Source organism: Thalassophryne amazonica, chromosome 13 (genome assembly GCF_902500255.1).
Source record: "Thalassophryne amazonica chromosome 13, fThaAma1.1, whole genome shotgun sequence".
NCBI lineage: Eukaryota > Metazoa > Chordata > Actinopteri > Batrachoidiformes > Batrachoididae > Thalassophryne > Thalassophryne amazonica.
In genome coordinates this window covers 38818969-38835592 of record NC_047115.1, presented here as the reverse complement: position 1 = coordinate 38835592, position 16624 = coordinate 38818969, and the positions used below count along the sequence as shown (strand labels likewise).

Sequence of the window (16624 nt, the reverse complement as noted above, 5' to 3'; positions counted from 1 at the left end):
GACATGTCACTGCTTGTTTGCTATTAATGGTCAATCACCATGGTAACCACCAGTGTCGTGTCATGAGTAGCAGGTCACCTGGAAGCTTGTCGTTTGTCTTTTCTTTTTATGTTGTCACAGAAAATGAGGACGTGCAGTGAATCTGGAAAGTATTCACAGCGCTTCACTTTTCCCACATTTTTTAATGTTACAGCCTGATTCCAAAATGGGTGTAATTCATTTTTTTTCTCTCAAAATTCTACACACAATACCCTATGATGACAATTTGAAAAAAATTATTATGAATAAGAAACTAAGAAATGACATGTACATAAATTTTCACAGTCTTTGCCATGAAGCTAAAAACTGAGCTCTGGTGCATCCTGTTTCCACTGATCATCCTTGAGTTGTTTCCACAGCTTAATTGGAGTCCACCTGGGTTAAATTCAGTTGATTGGACATGATTTAGAAAGGCACACACCTGTCTACATATTACGTCCCACAGTTGACAGTGCAGGTCAGAGCACAAACCAAGCATGAAGTTATAGCAATTGTCTGTAGACCTCTGAGACAAGATTGTCTCAAGGCACAAACCTTTCTGCTGCTTTGAAGGTCCCAATGAGCACAGTGGTCTCCATCATCTATAAATGGAATAAGTTCAGATCCACCAGGATTCTTCTTAGAGGTGGCTGCCTGTCTAAACTGAGCAATCGGGGGTGAAGGGCCTAAGTCAGGGAGGTGACCAAGAACCCCACGGTCACTCTGTCACACCTCCAGCATTCCTGTGTGGCGAGAAGAGAACCTACCAGAAAGACAACCATCTCTGCAGCAATCCACCAGTCAGGCCTGTATGGTAGAGTGGCCAGACGGAAGCCACTCCTTAGTAAAAGGCACATTGCAGCCCACCTGGAGTTGGCCAAAAGGCACCTGAAGGACCATGAGAAACAAACATTCTCTGGTCTGATGAGACAAAGATCGAACTCTTTGATGTGAATGTCAGGCATCTTTTCTGTAGGAAACCAGGCACCATCCCTACTAAGAAGCATGGTGGTGGCAGCATCATTCTGTGGGGATGTTTTTCAGCAGCAGGAACTGGGATACTAGTCAAGATTGAGGGAAAGATGAATGCAGCAATGTACAGAGACATCCTGGATGAAAACCTGCTCCAGAGAACTCTTCACCTCAGATTGGTGCGATAGTTCATCTTTCAGCAGGACAATGACCATAAGCACAGAGCCACTATATGAAAGAGTGGATTCAGGACAACTCTGTGAATGTCCTTGAGTGGCCAAGCCAGAGCCCAGACCTGAATCCAATTGAACATCTCTGGAGAGATCTGAAAATGCCTGTGCACTGACGCTCCCCATCCAACCTGAGAGAGCTGCCAAATGCGCATCAACATAGTATTGAACAAAGGGTGTGAATACTTATGTACATGTGATTTCTTATTTTTTTTATTTTTAATAAATTTGCAAAAGTTTGGTCATCCGTGGGAAGCTCAGAGTAGAGTCGCTGCTCCTTCACATTGAAAGGAGCCAGCTGAGGTGGTTCAGGCATCTCGTAAGGATGCCTCCTGGCCGCCTGCCTAGGGAGGTGTTCCAGGCATATCCATCTGAGAGGAGACCCCAGGGAAGACCCAGGGCTAGGTGGAGGGATTATATCTCCATACTGGCCTCGGAACGCCTCGGGATCCTCCAGTCAGAGGTGGTCAACGTGGCATGGGAAAGGGAAGTCCGGGGTCCCCTGCTGGAGCTGTTGCCCCCGCGACCTGAACCCGGAAAAGCGGTTGAAGATGAATGAATGAAATTTGTAAAAATTAAAAAAGAATAAAATGTTGTCATTATGGGGTGTTATGAGTATAATTTTGAGGGGGAAAATAATTTGCTCCATTTTGGAATAAGGCTGTAACATAAAAAAATGTGGAAAAAGTGAAGTGTTGTGAATATACCAGAGGCACTCTATGGGTAAAATAATTCCATTCAATGCAACAAATGTCATTGTTAAGTATTTTGCAGTTATTCACCTAAATGTGCAATATTTAACAATACATGTGCAATAATTAGTAATGTATCCACATGAGATATGAGCTGCTCTTCTTCTTTTTTCAATTCACAGTTGGTTTGCATATATATCTGTACAATGTCTATTGTGTTTATTCTATTTTTGTGTTTTCTGTTATTTTTTTATTGTTGTTTTCTAAATTCTGCTTTGTGTATTTTTAATAATTTTTGTGACTCGGAGAAACACAAGAATTCCACTGTGCTTGTACTGAAATGCACTTGTGCAAATGGCAAATAAGCTTTACTCTATCACAGATATTTCATCTAAAATATTTAATGTAATTGCAATTTAATAGGCACTAATATTATCCTCACACATCCGCTTTTCTTCATCTTCTGTGTGGAGTCAGTGTGCTTTTTACAGTTTTAGCCAAAGATCTCCACCGCCAAATGGGCTTTGTCATGCAAACTGACTGAAGCCTCGGTCCCACCGAATAATGAAGGCTGAAGAAGGAGCCACGCATGGGTGTGGGGTGATTATTTGAAGAATGACCCACGTTTTCATTTATCACGTATCCACTATGAAGGTGCCACTATGTGCCTCTCTGTACCCCGCATGTGCCACATAGCAGCCTCTAGTGAGCCACGACCACCTGTCATTATAGCCTCGAATGGCTCGCATCAGCCACACTAAGCCATGTAGTGCCATGATAGCGCCATGATAACGCCATGTTGGCGCACGTTTAGGCATGAGTTTGGTCCAAACCTCCAGCCCTCCCACACCTGGTCCCTTTAAAGTGTGGGTTTTCAATTCAGATTCACAGCAGCATTTAAAGATGTCCCTTCCTTTTTTTTTTTAAACGCAGTCCAAAAATAGACACTCCATCACAGTTCCGCAGTTGTGCACTGTGCGCCAGGCTGCTGTCCACCTGTAATGCACCAGACCAGCTAGACCCAAACCACGGGTTCCTGGAGAGCCGCCTCTGTGCTCCTCGCTGGCTCCGCGGCTCTCTGGCTTTTTTTTTTTTTTTTTTTGCGGCTTTTAAACACACAAAACTTTATGTTTGTCCGTTTATTTCTACAAAATCGCTCTTTTGCGTGCGCGCTGCTGTTGTCCTTTCATGGACAGCCGCCTCTCTGCTCTTTCTGGCTTCCGTTCCATCCATGGCTTGCTGGCTTTATTTTTAAACTGGCTTTAAGCACAATCATTTTTACAATGTGAATCCACTTTAACTTTGTGTTCGTCTGTTTATTTCTGCAAAAGCGCTCTTTTGTGTGCACGCTGCTGTTGTCCTTTCATGGACAGCCGCCTCTCTGCTCTAAGTGGCTTCCTTTCCATCCATGGCTTGCTGGCTTTATTTTTTCCCTGGCTTTAAACACAATCATTTTTACAACGTGAATCCACTTCTGACTTTATGTTCGTCTGTTATTTCTGCAAAAGCGCTCTTTTGCGCACGGTGTCGTTCTGCATACAGAATGAGGTGGGCGTTTTATTATATACACCTGTGGATCATTTTCAATATATATTTCTTTATTTCTTCCGCAGCTTACAAGTCACCATGATACAACTTTGAACTTTGTGTTATGTCTTCAAAATCGGTCTTTTGCGCGCTCTCCACCTGTGTTGCCGCACAGCTCCTGCTCTTAGCTGCTCCACTGGAGTTATTATCTTCCATGGCTTTAAACACACATCCTGTTGGGAAAGTGTAGTGACACGGACCCACAACAGGGGGCGCAAATGACCGGCCAATAGATGAGCCAAAAAGGTAACAATTTAATGTTGTGAAATGTGCACAACGAACATACAGACAATCTCAGAATATAATTACAGTCCAATCACAAAGGTGACGTGTGGGCAGGCTCGAGGATAGAAGACGTCTGTCCTGAGAAGAGCCGGAACCACACGATTTCCGCAGCCACAGAACCTGGTTAATACTGGAGCTGCCAAGTCCCGAATTCCCAGGTGATCACCGTCCCCGACTGTCGGATCTGGTACTGCTGGCGAAGAACAAAGACAGTCAAGTGTGGGTGTGTGTACACCCAGTAACAACAGCGGTGGGAATGCCACCTCCACCTCTCACTCAATACTTGCAGCGCGTCCTCAGAGGAAAAAGAGTGCAGTATTGCACAGCCTCCACAAAAGGACCGGTACTCCTGCAAACACTCACAATAAACAGATTTTCAATATTACCACAAAGGCTGAGGATATTACCTCCAATGAAGTATGATATCTCGGCAACAAGGTGGAGATGACGTCTGGTCTTTATGGAGTGAGAGGACGTTGAGTAGATGGGTGACAGCTGTCAAGAGGTAATGAGTGACAACTGTCACCCCAGGCTGTGTCCATGGCGGCAGCGCCCTCTCGTGCCTGAAGCCCGCACTTCAGGCAGGGCGCCCACTGGTGGTGGGCCAGCAGTACCTCCTCTTCTGGCGGCCCACACACAACACATCCATTTTCACGCAGTCACCCAAATTTTATTTTTGTGTTCGTATATTGACTGAAATATCACTCTTTTGTGAGCTGGCGTTCTGCCTAAATGCTCGTTTGAAGCGTGATGATGAGTCACTGCCTCAGTGCGCACACACAGCGGAGCTCATGTGATCCATTAATTCCAGAAGTGATTAGAGGTGCTTTCAGCATCCAAGGTTTGACAGAAAATGATTAATCCGCTACAAAATAATTATTTTATATAGAGTCCAGGGCACAGAGCAGGTGAAATTGTGTGCGCAAGAGGAGAGCCCTCCAAAAATAGCCTCTCAGGTCCTGCCTCAGTGCGCACACACAGCTGAGGTCATGTGATCCATTAACAAGATATTAAATCAACATACTTTTACATACAACAGACATCAACATACAGACATACTTTTACAGCTAGGAACTGTTTATCAAGCTATAAAAAACATTAAAAATAATTACCTTAAGCTGTTCAAAATACATCCCACATGGAGCAGGAAAGAGAGGGGAAAAAAAGTGTCCAGAGGAAACAGTCCTCTGTGATGCCAGAAGTGATTAGAAGTGTTTTCAACATCCAAGGTTTGGCAGAAAATGATTAATCCACTACAAAATATATAGAGTCCAGCGCACAGAGCAGGTGCAATTGTGTGCGCAAGAGGAGGAGCCGCTCCAAAAATAGCCTCTCAGATCCTGCGAAGGTGCCAGGCGCACAGATAATGGACTTTTTGCAGACTCGTAAGCACCACGCAAATGCCTCTAAGCCGTCGCAGTAACTCGAACACAAACTGCGCCACGCTGTTGTTGCTAAATTTTGAACATCTTGAAATTAGCGCCACGCTCAGAGAGGAGCCTCGTTAACTGAAGATAATGCCTCTAAGAGCCACTCTAAGCCACTATAATGCCACGATAGCTCACGAAACAAACAAAAAAAAAACAGGGTGCGTGGCTCCTTCTTCACTCCTTCTTCACTCGGTGGGACCGAGGCTTAAAACCTTTGGGACTGAGAGCCAAGAACAGTCAGGAGTGAATTCATTGATCTACTGGTTTATGAACAGTCTTCTGCAGTTAGTAAAGAGTGTACCTCTCACGGCCCTATCTTGCACTTGGTGCGAAGCTGCACAAAGCCCAACACAAGAGTCATTCCTCCCAATGCAGTTGTCATTTTATGTCCATTGCCCACATTCTGTAAATAACAATACGACTTGTGCTCATGTGGGCGTTTGTCTTTAAATGAGGTGTAGTCGTTCACAGAGCTGGTGCATTGATATCATCTATAAACAATCTGTTACTACAGATTTGTGTTGCAGTAACAGATAGCATCCACCTTATTAGTCTGCTCCTACAATGATGTTATATTAATATAATGGCCACTGTATAGAAACAAACACAAAAAACAACAATGGAGCCAGAGAAGGAAGAAAAAAGTCTAAAGAGCTGTCCTCTCCCTCTCCCTTGCTCTCAGAGACATCCAGCATTCTTTGCATAAAATACACAGAGACAAAGTGACAAACAACAAACTGAGTAAAAAAAAAAGAATTAACAAAACAATCATATTGCTGCAGGTTTCACCACAGGGAGCTTTAATGACCAGTGTCTACTGAATTCTCTGACAAGTTGGTGCCACATCCTCATTTAAATCAATCTTCACAAACCATTTCAGATTAATTAATGTCAAGTTTTAGAGTATTAAGTAAGGAGAACAAGTAACCTATTGTTCTTCTCTTTCATGTTCAATTTACCAATTTACACAAACTAGAGTTTACAAAATGTAGCCATGTAAGTGCATTTTGTTCATTTTGTGAATGTCTTAAAAGCTTTAAATTTGGAATTTATTTTAATAGAACATGAATGCTCACTTCTATCTTCCCATTCCCCCTCTCTTCTCTCTGTTGCTGTTTTGGGTACTTCTTAGATTCCTCCCCCTCCACCCCATTGCCCACAGACCCTGCTGCATGCCCTGCTCCCCCTGTGACCTTGCCTTGGCCTGTGCCGGTGGATGGTGGAAACGGTGGAAGAGAAGCTGCAAAGTACTGCTGTCTGTGTGGAGCCTGGTTCAACAACCCCCTGATGGCACAGCAGCATTACGAGGGCAAGAAGCACCGCAGGAATGCAGCCAGGGCACGACTCCTGGAGCAGCTAGCAGGCAGTCTGGATGCCACAGAGAGCACAGGTCAGTTTCTTGGCCCTTAGCCCAATGCAAATGAGGAGTGAAGGGCAGACATACAAGGAGAAGGTGATAAGCAGGACAGATCACAGTCAGCTCCCTGTCAGGGAGGATCCATTTCCAAATATTTGTAATATTTTCATTGCAGTGTTACATTTCAAAGTATTAGAGTGGGGTAAGCCACATGGATCACTCTCACACAAACTGATAAAACTAGCAGTTACTCCTTCCAAACTGTACCTCTGGACAAAGATGCGGTTTCTATACGACTGTCTTTCTGTGTTCTTGAATCATATGATTCCGCTGAATTAGACCAAAACCTTCTCTCTTGCATTTTCCCTACTTTTATCTGTCTCTAGTGTTTATACACTAGAAGGAAAAAGTATTCCAAAGATGGTTTGCATACTTGCATAATACATGAGCTGTGCAGAATTTACTGGGTGAGTAGTCAAAGGATTTGGTCTCAGTCTAATCCAATGACAAGACAGTATTAGGACATCTATCATGAGGGACAAATATTTGCTTTTTCTGCAGTTAACTGTGTCTGAGACCAACACAGACTCGGATGCGTATTATTCATCATCTGGTTGCTGCAGTCTAACATTTTCATGTTGGTTGTCGAGAGAGAGTCTAATATTACAGCATACCTTTCATGAGTGACAGCGCTGTGAGGTGTGAAAGTGTCACAGAGCCTCTGCTGGTGCCAGTGTATACTTATGACGAAATACACTTCTCAAGGTCAACGCTGTGAGTGCTCGATAACAACTTATTACACGCAGATGGCCAAAATCCCAAATCCCACACAAAATGCAAACCAAGACATTTTAATGTGATTTGATTGAAATTAATTTATATTACATGCCATTAATTGAGAGATGAGATTAGATTACAGTTAGTGTAATAAGGTCTGGGATTTCATTATTATTATTCTGTGCACTAACAGCTGTCTCTGATTTACATACTTGCCCCCCCCATTTTTACAGAAGCATTTCACAATGAATTTATTAATCGCTTTTGGCACTCATTCCCGTGCTTTATATCATCTTCATCATCATATAACCACAGCTGAGCAACGTACAGCCACATCAGTGGATTTCACACAAACACACACACACACACACACACGCACGCACAAAAATAAAAATGTACCCAAGCATACTGTACACAGTAATGTGAGAAAACTTACGATATGGACCCAGGAACAGAGTCAAAGTAAACCTCAGAAAAAGGCAGCCAAGACTCAGATGAACTGATACAAAAACCAAGGTGCTTTAATAAACCAAGGTGAACACAGAATACAACGTACCGAGTCGATGTGTAACAACAGTGAGGGACCCAGGAGTAAAGGACTAACAGAAATGCAGGAACACCGTGGACAAAGAAGATACCAAAAATACTTTAACAATAACCAAGGCCGCATATGTAGAGAAATAACAAACAGAAATAAAAGACAATCTCAGAGGTGAATAAATACGACACTAACGACAAAACATCAAAGATATCAAACAAACGCACCTTCACACATAGTACAACTGTAGTATGATTTGCTCTGAAAATTAATATACAACATGGTAATCTGAACATTCTGTGGGTTTGTGCACTGTAAAAGAGCCATCAAACATCCGTTGTATAGTGTCCGGTGATTTAGTCCATAAATGTTTCATAATGAGGACATAACCTGGTGTAGTGTTTAGTATGTATAAATGTTTAGTATTTTGTATGCCTCACAATAAGGCACCACTTTGTAGTGGAACTTTGATAATCGAATGGCCTTGTGTGTTATTGGCCTTACGGGGAGCACCAAAAGAATGTAATGAATAAAAATATGGTTGTTTAGTATTTGTATTGTAGTGTTAAACTTTAGGGCCCCTTCACACATAGTGCGAATTTGGTCAATTTGCACATAAAGTGCGCATGAAGCAGGAATCGCATGTTTCGCGATCCAAAACACGATTGCCGTCGGTCGTTGATGGGCCTGGTTTGGCCTGAGCTTGCTTGGGTGAGGGGTTAACCACAGGTCTCTCTGGTGATCCCAAGGCAGTGTCGGCTTCAGTTGGTGTGCCAGCAGGCTGGCTGTTTGCTTCTCCTGGCAGGTCGGTCTGCTACAGCTTGACCCAAGGGGTGAAAATGGTTTCTGGTGGCCAGTGGTGGGCACAGCTAATCAAAAAGTTAGCTTCGATATCCATTAATCCGATAACGGAAAAGTTATCTTTTATGACACTAAACCGATAAACTGCTAAAAAAAAAAATTATGTTTATTACAGATAAACGATAACTTTTATTTGGACGCGGCCATGTCATATTACATTGTCGGCTTCTGATAAACCACTTTCATTGTCGTTGCTGGGTAAATTCAAGGATCAAAAATGATGAAAAATGAATGAATTAAAAATTAAAACCCCAAACACTGTAATCATCTTTCAAAAGCAGTAAAACACAGTATTAGAAGTCATAGTTTATCTCGGCATTAGATACACCGTCATTTATGAACTACACTCAACAAAAATATAAACGCAACACTTTTGGTTTTGCTCCCATTTTGTATGAGATGAACTCAAAGATCTAAAACTTTTTCCACATACACAATATCACCATTTCCCTCAAATATTGTTCACAAACCAGTCTAAATCTGTGATAGTGAGCACTTCTTCTTTGCTGAGATGATCCATCCCACCTCACAGGTGTGCCATATCAAGATGCTGATTAGACACCATGATTAGTGCACATGTGTGCCTTAGACTGCCCACAATAAAAGGCCACTCTGAAAGGTGCAGTTTTATCACACAGCACAATGCCACAGATGTCGCAAGATTTGAGGGAGCGTGCAATTGGCATGCTGACAGCAGGAATGTCAACCAGAGCTGTTGCTCGTGTATTGAATGTTCATGTCTCTACCATAAGCCGTCTCCAAAGGCATTTCAGAGAATTTGGCAGTACATCCAACCAGCCTCACAACAGACCACGTGTAACCACACCAGCCCAGGACCTCCACATCCAGCATGTTCACCTCCAAGATTGTCTGAGACCAGCCACTCGGACAGCTGCTGAAACAATCGGTTTGCATAACCAAAGAATTTCTGCACAAACTGTCAGAAACCGTCTCAGGGAAGCTCATCTGCATGCTCGTCGTCCTCATCGGGGTCTCGACCTGACTCCAGTTCGTCGTCATAACCGACTTGAGTGGGCAAATGCTCACATTCGCTGGCGTTTGGCACGTTGGAGAGGTGTTCTCTTCACGGATGATGCGAAGGAGATGTGTTGCACTGCATGAGGCAAATGGTGGTCACACCAGATACTGACTGGTATCCCCCCCCAATAAAACAAAACTGCACCTTTCAGAGTGGCCTTTTATTGTGGACAGTCTAAGGCACACCTGTGCACTAACCATGGTGTCTAATCAGCATCTTGATATGGCACACCTGTGAGGGGGGATGGATTATCTCAGCAAAGGAGAAGTGCTCACTATCACAGATTTAGACTGGTTTGTGAACAATATTTGAGGGAAATGGTGATATTGTGTATGTGGAAAAAGTTTTAGATCTTTGAGTTCATCTCATACAAAATGGGAGCAAAACCAAAAGTGTTGCGTTTATATTTTTGTTGAGTATAAAAAGCTGCTTCTTTTTTCACACGCTTTCAACCTTGCGGCTTAAACAACTGAAATACGTCCATGATTGCATTGATTGGCAGAGTAAAATATATGTATTAAATATAAATTCTTACCTGTTAGTTTCACTGGGATTCATCTGAATAAATAGTCTAGTCTGCTACAAACACACAACAGATGGACTAAAATGTTTGATTTCCAGGTTTACAAGCATTTTTGACCATTAAGCTTTGCTCACTTTACCAGCAAAAAAAAATGTTATCGGACTGAAAGTTATCGGAACTAAATTTATCAGAAGATAATTGGTCTGATGATGGTTTTAAAACTTATCTGAAAGGTTGATAGCAAAAACATTAGCTTCGATAATTGTCTGCTATCGGATTATCTGAACTGTGCCCACCACTGCTGGTGGCTTTAAAGATTTTGCAACCAGATTAAAAGTTTTTGTGAATTTAGAAATTGTTAAGTTTTGCAAGCGGTCTTGTAATATTACAAAAAGGGAAAGTTGCTTTCTATGAATTCACTCTTATTCTGAAAAGTTCCGCTCGGAAGTTATCTTGTAAAAATGAGCAACTTGGCAGGCCTTAAAAAAAGTTGTCCAGGCTGGTAAATTGTTAAAAGTTCTGAACCAAAGAATAAAACACAGAACAAAGAGCCACGTGGTAACTTAGCTGCATGCATTTGCAAAAAAAGAAAGAAGAGTGGCGGAGTGCCGAAGAGGCAGAGAGAGCGAAGAAACTCTGGAACTTTTAAAAGGGGACTTACATCATTAACTCCACCCCTTTTGACAGTGTGGTCTGAATATTGATAATTCAGAAAAACATCACATTTAACACAACAGCAGTTACAAGGAACATGTCATTAAATGGAATATATGTTAATCAGTTTGTTTGATTAAACAATACAGACAACATTAGAATTTTTTATATGCAGACAAAATACTGTTCTTTTTCATTTAAACAAAGGTCTCTTTTCCCCTTTTTAGTGAAAGGAAGAGATATCTTGGCTTGACTTGAGGCGATAAATGCCTGGAAAGCTTCTAATTTTGACTTGAACCAATTATAATAATGTTATATAAGTTACACTGACTGAAACTTCACAGATACAGGTTTCAAGGACCACTTTCAAAAGCTGTAAATGATGTTCTGTTGGAATGTAAGGGCCCATGGAGTGTTCTGGAGCTATCTCCAGATGGAACCAGGAATTTCCCAGTCAGGAGTGAAACGGTTGTCTTTGTCTTCAATTCAAACATCAGGTTTTTGGTTGAGAAAACAATGTATTTATTTAATTACGGGGAAGCGAGGCCATGCTGGCTACACTGGGTTAATTTTAGTATTAAAAATCACATGTATATTCTTGTATACTGAGTATGTTTGTGCTTAGAATAAAATAACATAGAAAAAAATGATAAATAGTACTCATAGTCGGCCTGTAGAGTCCATAATGGAATGTAACTGATCATATGAATGTCCAAATATTGTCTCAAATCATGGTATTTCTCTAAAAAGAAATACCTTGCTATGTAAGAGGCTATCTTAATTTATGATAATGTATATTCATTTTTTGGGAAATCAGTATGGTCTGTTGTTTCTGCTATGTAGACTCCATAACACCATAAAATACAATCATCTATCCATTTTCTATTTTGTATACAATAACAATTTGTTTGTGGCTAACATTGTGTTGTTGACCTGACAGAATGGCTGTAATTTATTCTAAAGATGAGCACTACAGATGAAACAAACTCTCGCCTCATTGCTTTTAACTTTAAAACTCAGTTAATTTGTCTGATCTGTCTAATGGGTTTCATGTTAGTCAATTGATTGCTCTCTCAAATATGAAATCATATGTTAGGCTTTACAGCTACAACATAAGCAAGTGTTGCAAAGTTGAACAGACCTGTTCTTTAAGGCCTCTTCACACATAACACGAAAGACACAGAAACCGGAAGAAAATCCGTAAACCAAACATGAATTGGGGAACCACGAAACATTCCACCTGCTGTTGTGAGGGACGCACGGTCGCACAGGCGTGCACGACATACCGATTCGTTCAACGGTTTCGTTCACGATCGTATGCATGCACAAACACAGTGCAAGCAGCTGGAACGTGTTGCGCCACATCACGCCTCTGCTGTGGAGAAAACAAAATAAAACCACATACCATTAAAAAACGCCGCATTTTATTGAACCCCTCTTATCGAGCGGACAATACAAGTATGAACTGTCCTTCTGTAGATGACCCATGGTCATAGACATGCAGTCATGACATGACATGAATGAAGCAGTGCGCTCTGATCACGTCCACATCTGGTGGCTCCGTTCGCATGTCCAGCCCGACACGCGTGTCCTATGGGCTGCACGCCGCAGGACAGACACCGTGTCATGTAGAACAGAGTTCACGTGGTTGACGTTACATTCAGATTGTCCGCTGCGTGTTATGATCTGATGGTCCGTTTCACCTGGGACAGCCTGTCATTGTGCACTCATGCGCTCGCTCGCTGCACCCCGTTGCAACAGCGATATATGTTTTTATGTATGTCCACGTGAGGACAGCAAGCACACACACACGCGTCACAGTACACAGTTGTTAGGTCATGTCCGTCAAAGCGGTACGTGTTCTCCAGCAGTGACATCCAGAACCGGAGATTTCAACAACTGCTGCTGTCGGCGGCCATGCCCCTTATCCGTTCAGCGAACACACCAACGTCTCACTCTCCATTTCTGTGTTATGTGATCAGTTGTTTTAGTTATTTGTTATGTAATTGTGTATGTAGAGAGTGTAGTACTTATTAATATACCTGTCCTGGCGGTGGTCTCTGTGTTTCAATGTGACACGTCGTGTGCACTGAGTCCTTATTTGCAGCTGTCAGTGACTGTCTAGTCAGCGATGAGCTGGGAGGCGGCTCGCTGTGCTGTGTGTGCTCAGACGTGGCCGCTCCCCATCTGTACATACATATCAGCACTTCATGTAAGTGCTCTTGATGCAACTATTCCATAGACCTGCTGCGTGCCCTAAGGATGTTGGATTAATGATGGATTAGGAACAGGTGTGGCTGTTAGTGATAGACTGTTTCAGCACAGGAAAATGTACTAAATCAGACAAGTATCCCGTTACTTTCTGATTGTTTTCATAGGGGTTATGTTCTAAAGCTCGTAACGCTGTCATACCTCCACACAACCACATGAAAAAGAAATTTGCAAGAATTTAGGCTCAAAAGAAAAATAAAATGAGGAAGATGGTTGAGTGAGATGTAGCATGAACGGGGTCTATGAGAGAGAGAGAAAGAGGAGAGAAAGAGTTTCTGCACCGAAATGTACTTTGTATCATTGAAAAGTATTATGTTCTAAACCTCAAATAACACGGTCAAAAGTCCACATAACCCAGCATACTGTATGAAATCAAAAAATATTTCTTCCTTCTCTCTGCCTGTCTCAACATTTGTGTGGTTTTAAAGTTACATGGAGCTTGAAATGAGCTTATTTGTAAGGTTTTGGTGGGGGGTTGGGGGAGGTTGTGTTTGAAAGGCGTACATCTGGTGGCCACCAATGCCAGGAGTGCATAAACATTTTTACTGAAGCGCTCAGCCACTTGTGATTATCACACATACGAATCCCTCACGAGCTGAAGCCGTGCAGCTTATTTTTGCACTCCAGGTGCCATGACACAAGCCGAGAAGCCAATCACGTTAAAAGCATGAGTCACGTTGTCGCCTACACTGGCTCGGAGGCTTTAAGTGGTGTCATGTTGGATAGCGTCCTCCATCCACATGTTGTGACCCAGATCCCACAACCTCAACTCTTTATTCCAAGATTTAATCTTCAAATTTCATTAGATAACTGAAAACCACATCAAAACAAAGAAGATTTGCCTCAGATATATATCTGAGTTTTAATATTAAAACTCATCCTTTCAAGCGTACTGAACTGGTGTAAGACGTGAGCGGACTCTCTGCTGATGTATTCAATTATGTGTGCCATCAGTCAAGAATTTGTTCTGCTGCCGTTAAAAGTTAAGGCTTTGTTCATCACTGCGTGACACCCGTGTCAGAAGTCATTTGTTGTTCAGTGACACACATTACCAGTGATGCAAGACTCGCGCATCCGATTGACTTTTATCACCACTTCAAGTGTGAAGTTGCTTGAATACAGCTGTAATCACAGACAAAATGACAAGTTAAGAGGCGGAAGTGAGGAGCAGAGATGACAAATTCATTGTCATCTTATCTGTCCCTTTTGCCCTTCTTTTCCCATTGTAACGCTGATTTTGCTTTGCATTCTTTTAATCTCTTTTCTTTCTCCCTCCTTCTGCTGTGCTCCATCATGTGGCGTATTTGTCGATGCTGTTGTTGGTTTGGGTTTGTGCACAGACCACTCATGGTGATGATCTCTTTGTGTGTCTCATCTGTCATCCTCATTAGCTCCCCAAGAGAGACAGGTGAATTATTTACACACCAATATTTTTCTCTCACTCTGTCTCTCTCTTTCTCGATCTCCCAACTGTGGAGAAAGAGTTTGGTTGGTTGTTTTGCAGAGATGATGCTGACCTTTACTTCTTGCACATTTTCTCTTCTCCCTACTCAGGGCTGTAACTTATCACCAAATGCCCATGACACTGGTACCAAACTCTCTTCCTACCCTAGAATTCTTCTGATGTAATTGCATCGACAGAGCACAAAGCAAAATGTCATTATTTTCCACAACTGAGTGCCAGACAAAACCTGTGGAGATGGATTGCAGAGGTGGACAAGAGAGTTGCAGTGGGGGTGGCTCCTGCCGAGGGAAGGAGCCCGGCTGACTTGGCAGTGACTTTACATAAATCACGACAGGCGTAGAAACCGCTCTAGACACAGCCGGCACATTGTCTCTTCTCTCTGGAGACTCAGTGGAGAATTAAACCACTGAGATATAAGTGTCTTGTACTTCGCTGTGTTTGTGTCTGCACATGAGAGTGGATGATGTACCAAAGCAGAATGAAATTATGTGCAATTTATGATTGGGTGACAAGACCACCCTCTTCTCTCATCGGACCACATCCAGTGTGACAATCGCACAAACAAGCATGCAAACTTAAATACCGTATATGCAAAATCACAGGAAACTAATGGAACATAATAAGCGTACATTTTATCTAGGTTAGAAGTCAAAATGGGAATTTAAAGTCATTTTCAGGAAAGCAATTGACTTGGATTTGATAGACAAGCAAAATGCATATGTGCATATAGTGTGTGTGTGTGTATAGTGCATGTGCAGGAGTGCCCCCTGCAAGGGTGTCCCCTTGCTGACTGCAGCCTTCATCCATAATTTGATATGGATGCACATTTATAAACCATCCAATAGGTGCCCGTGTTCAGCTTGTCTATCTTTTGATAAAGGCTGTGTCCCAATTCAGTGGCTGCATGCTTCTAAGCTTGCAGTCGTCGCTTGCTTACATCATAAGTAGCGCAATTAGGCTGTCCCATTTGAAAGGCTCCTTGGAATGTGTCTAAAACATGTAGCCTTCTTTCCCAAAAAATGAAGGATACAAAAGGTGTACCCTTCATGCCCCAAACAACCCCATCAGTTATTCCACTGATTTTTGTTTCCCAAGGCAAAACAATTGGGAAATTTAAAAAAAAAAAAGAGAAATGGACACATTTGGGCTCCATATGTGCTTAAATACCATAATTTCCAGACTATAGAGTGCACCTGAATATAAGCCACACCCACCAATTAAAACAAAATTGTAGGCCACACTTGTCTGTAAGCCACAGGTGTCCATGTTGTAGCATGAGATATTTACACAGAAAGATGTTACACAGAAAGATTTTTTAATTTTAAATACGTACTGTAATTTTTTTTTTCTGAAGGTGGAACATGTAAATATTGTCAAGCATGGCATTGAGTGTGCGCACGGTGTTCTGCAACATCTCTGCTCCACACAGAGGAAAAACTGAGTAATTTTAACATTTTTTTTCTTTGTGGATCATGAGTTAATTTCATTGCGTGCAGACAGAATCACCTGGTGCCTGTGGAGACGTTAATGAGACACTGTGACTCTTTCAACTTGTGGCGCAAAGGAGACCCGGGGGGGGTGTGAAGGCTTCACTGACTGATTTGACTGTGGCGCAAAGTGCCGGTGTCAGAGAGGGACTTTTCTTCAGCCACAACAAGGAATTAAAGTATTTTCAGATGTCGTTTTCAAAAATCAGGAGGCTTTATGTGAATAATTTTTCTTCAGGATGTGATGATGAATCCCGCTGAAACGAACAGGTAAGACTTCATATTTCCTCCATGTGTGAATTTACTCCGAATGAGGACTTGCAGCATTCAGCCCATCAATGGACTGCATTAACTGAAGTATTTCGACTTATGAGTAAATTACAAGAAAGCCTGTGAAAATCCATAAATTAGTCGCATCATTGTTTAAGCTGGAGTGTT

The 16624-nt window shown here is 42.2% G+C and overlaps 1 protein-coding gene across 2 annotated transcripts in view; it reads left to right on the top strand.

Moving 5' to 3' along the window:
- The window catches only part of zgc:171482 (zinc finger protein), a 288673-nt gene that overhangs the window by 195193 nt on the left and 76856 nt on the right, over window positions 1-16624 (top strand). For both annotated transcript variants that reach the window (XM_034185159.1, XM_034185158.1), the window contains one exon: window positions 6347-6604. In XM_034185159.1, the coding sequence (XP_034041050.1) occupies window positions 6347-6604 (258 nt within the window). The remainder of the gene's footprint in view (window positions 1-6346; window positions 6605-16624) is intronic.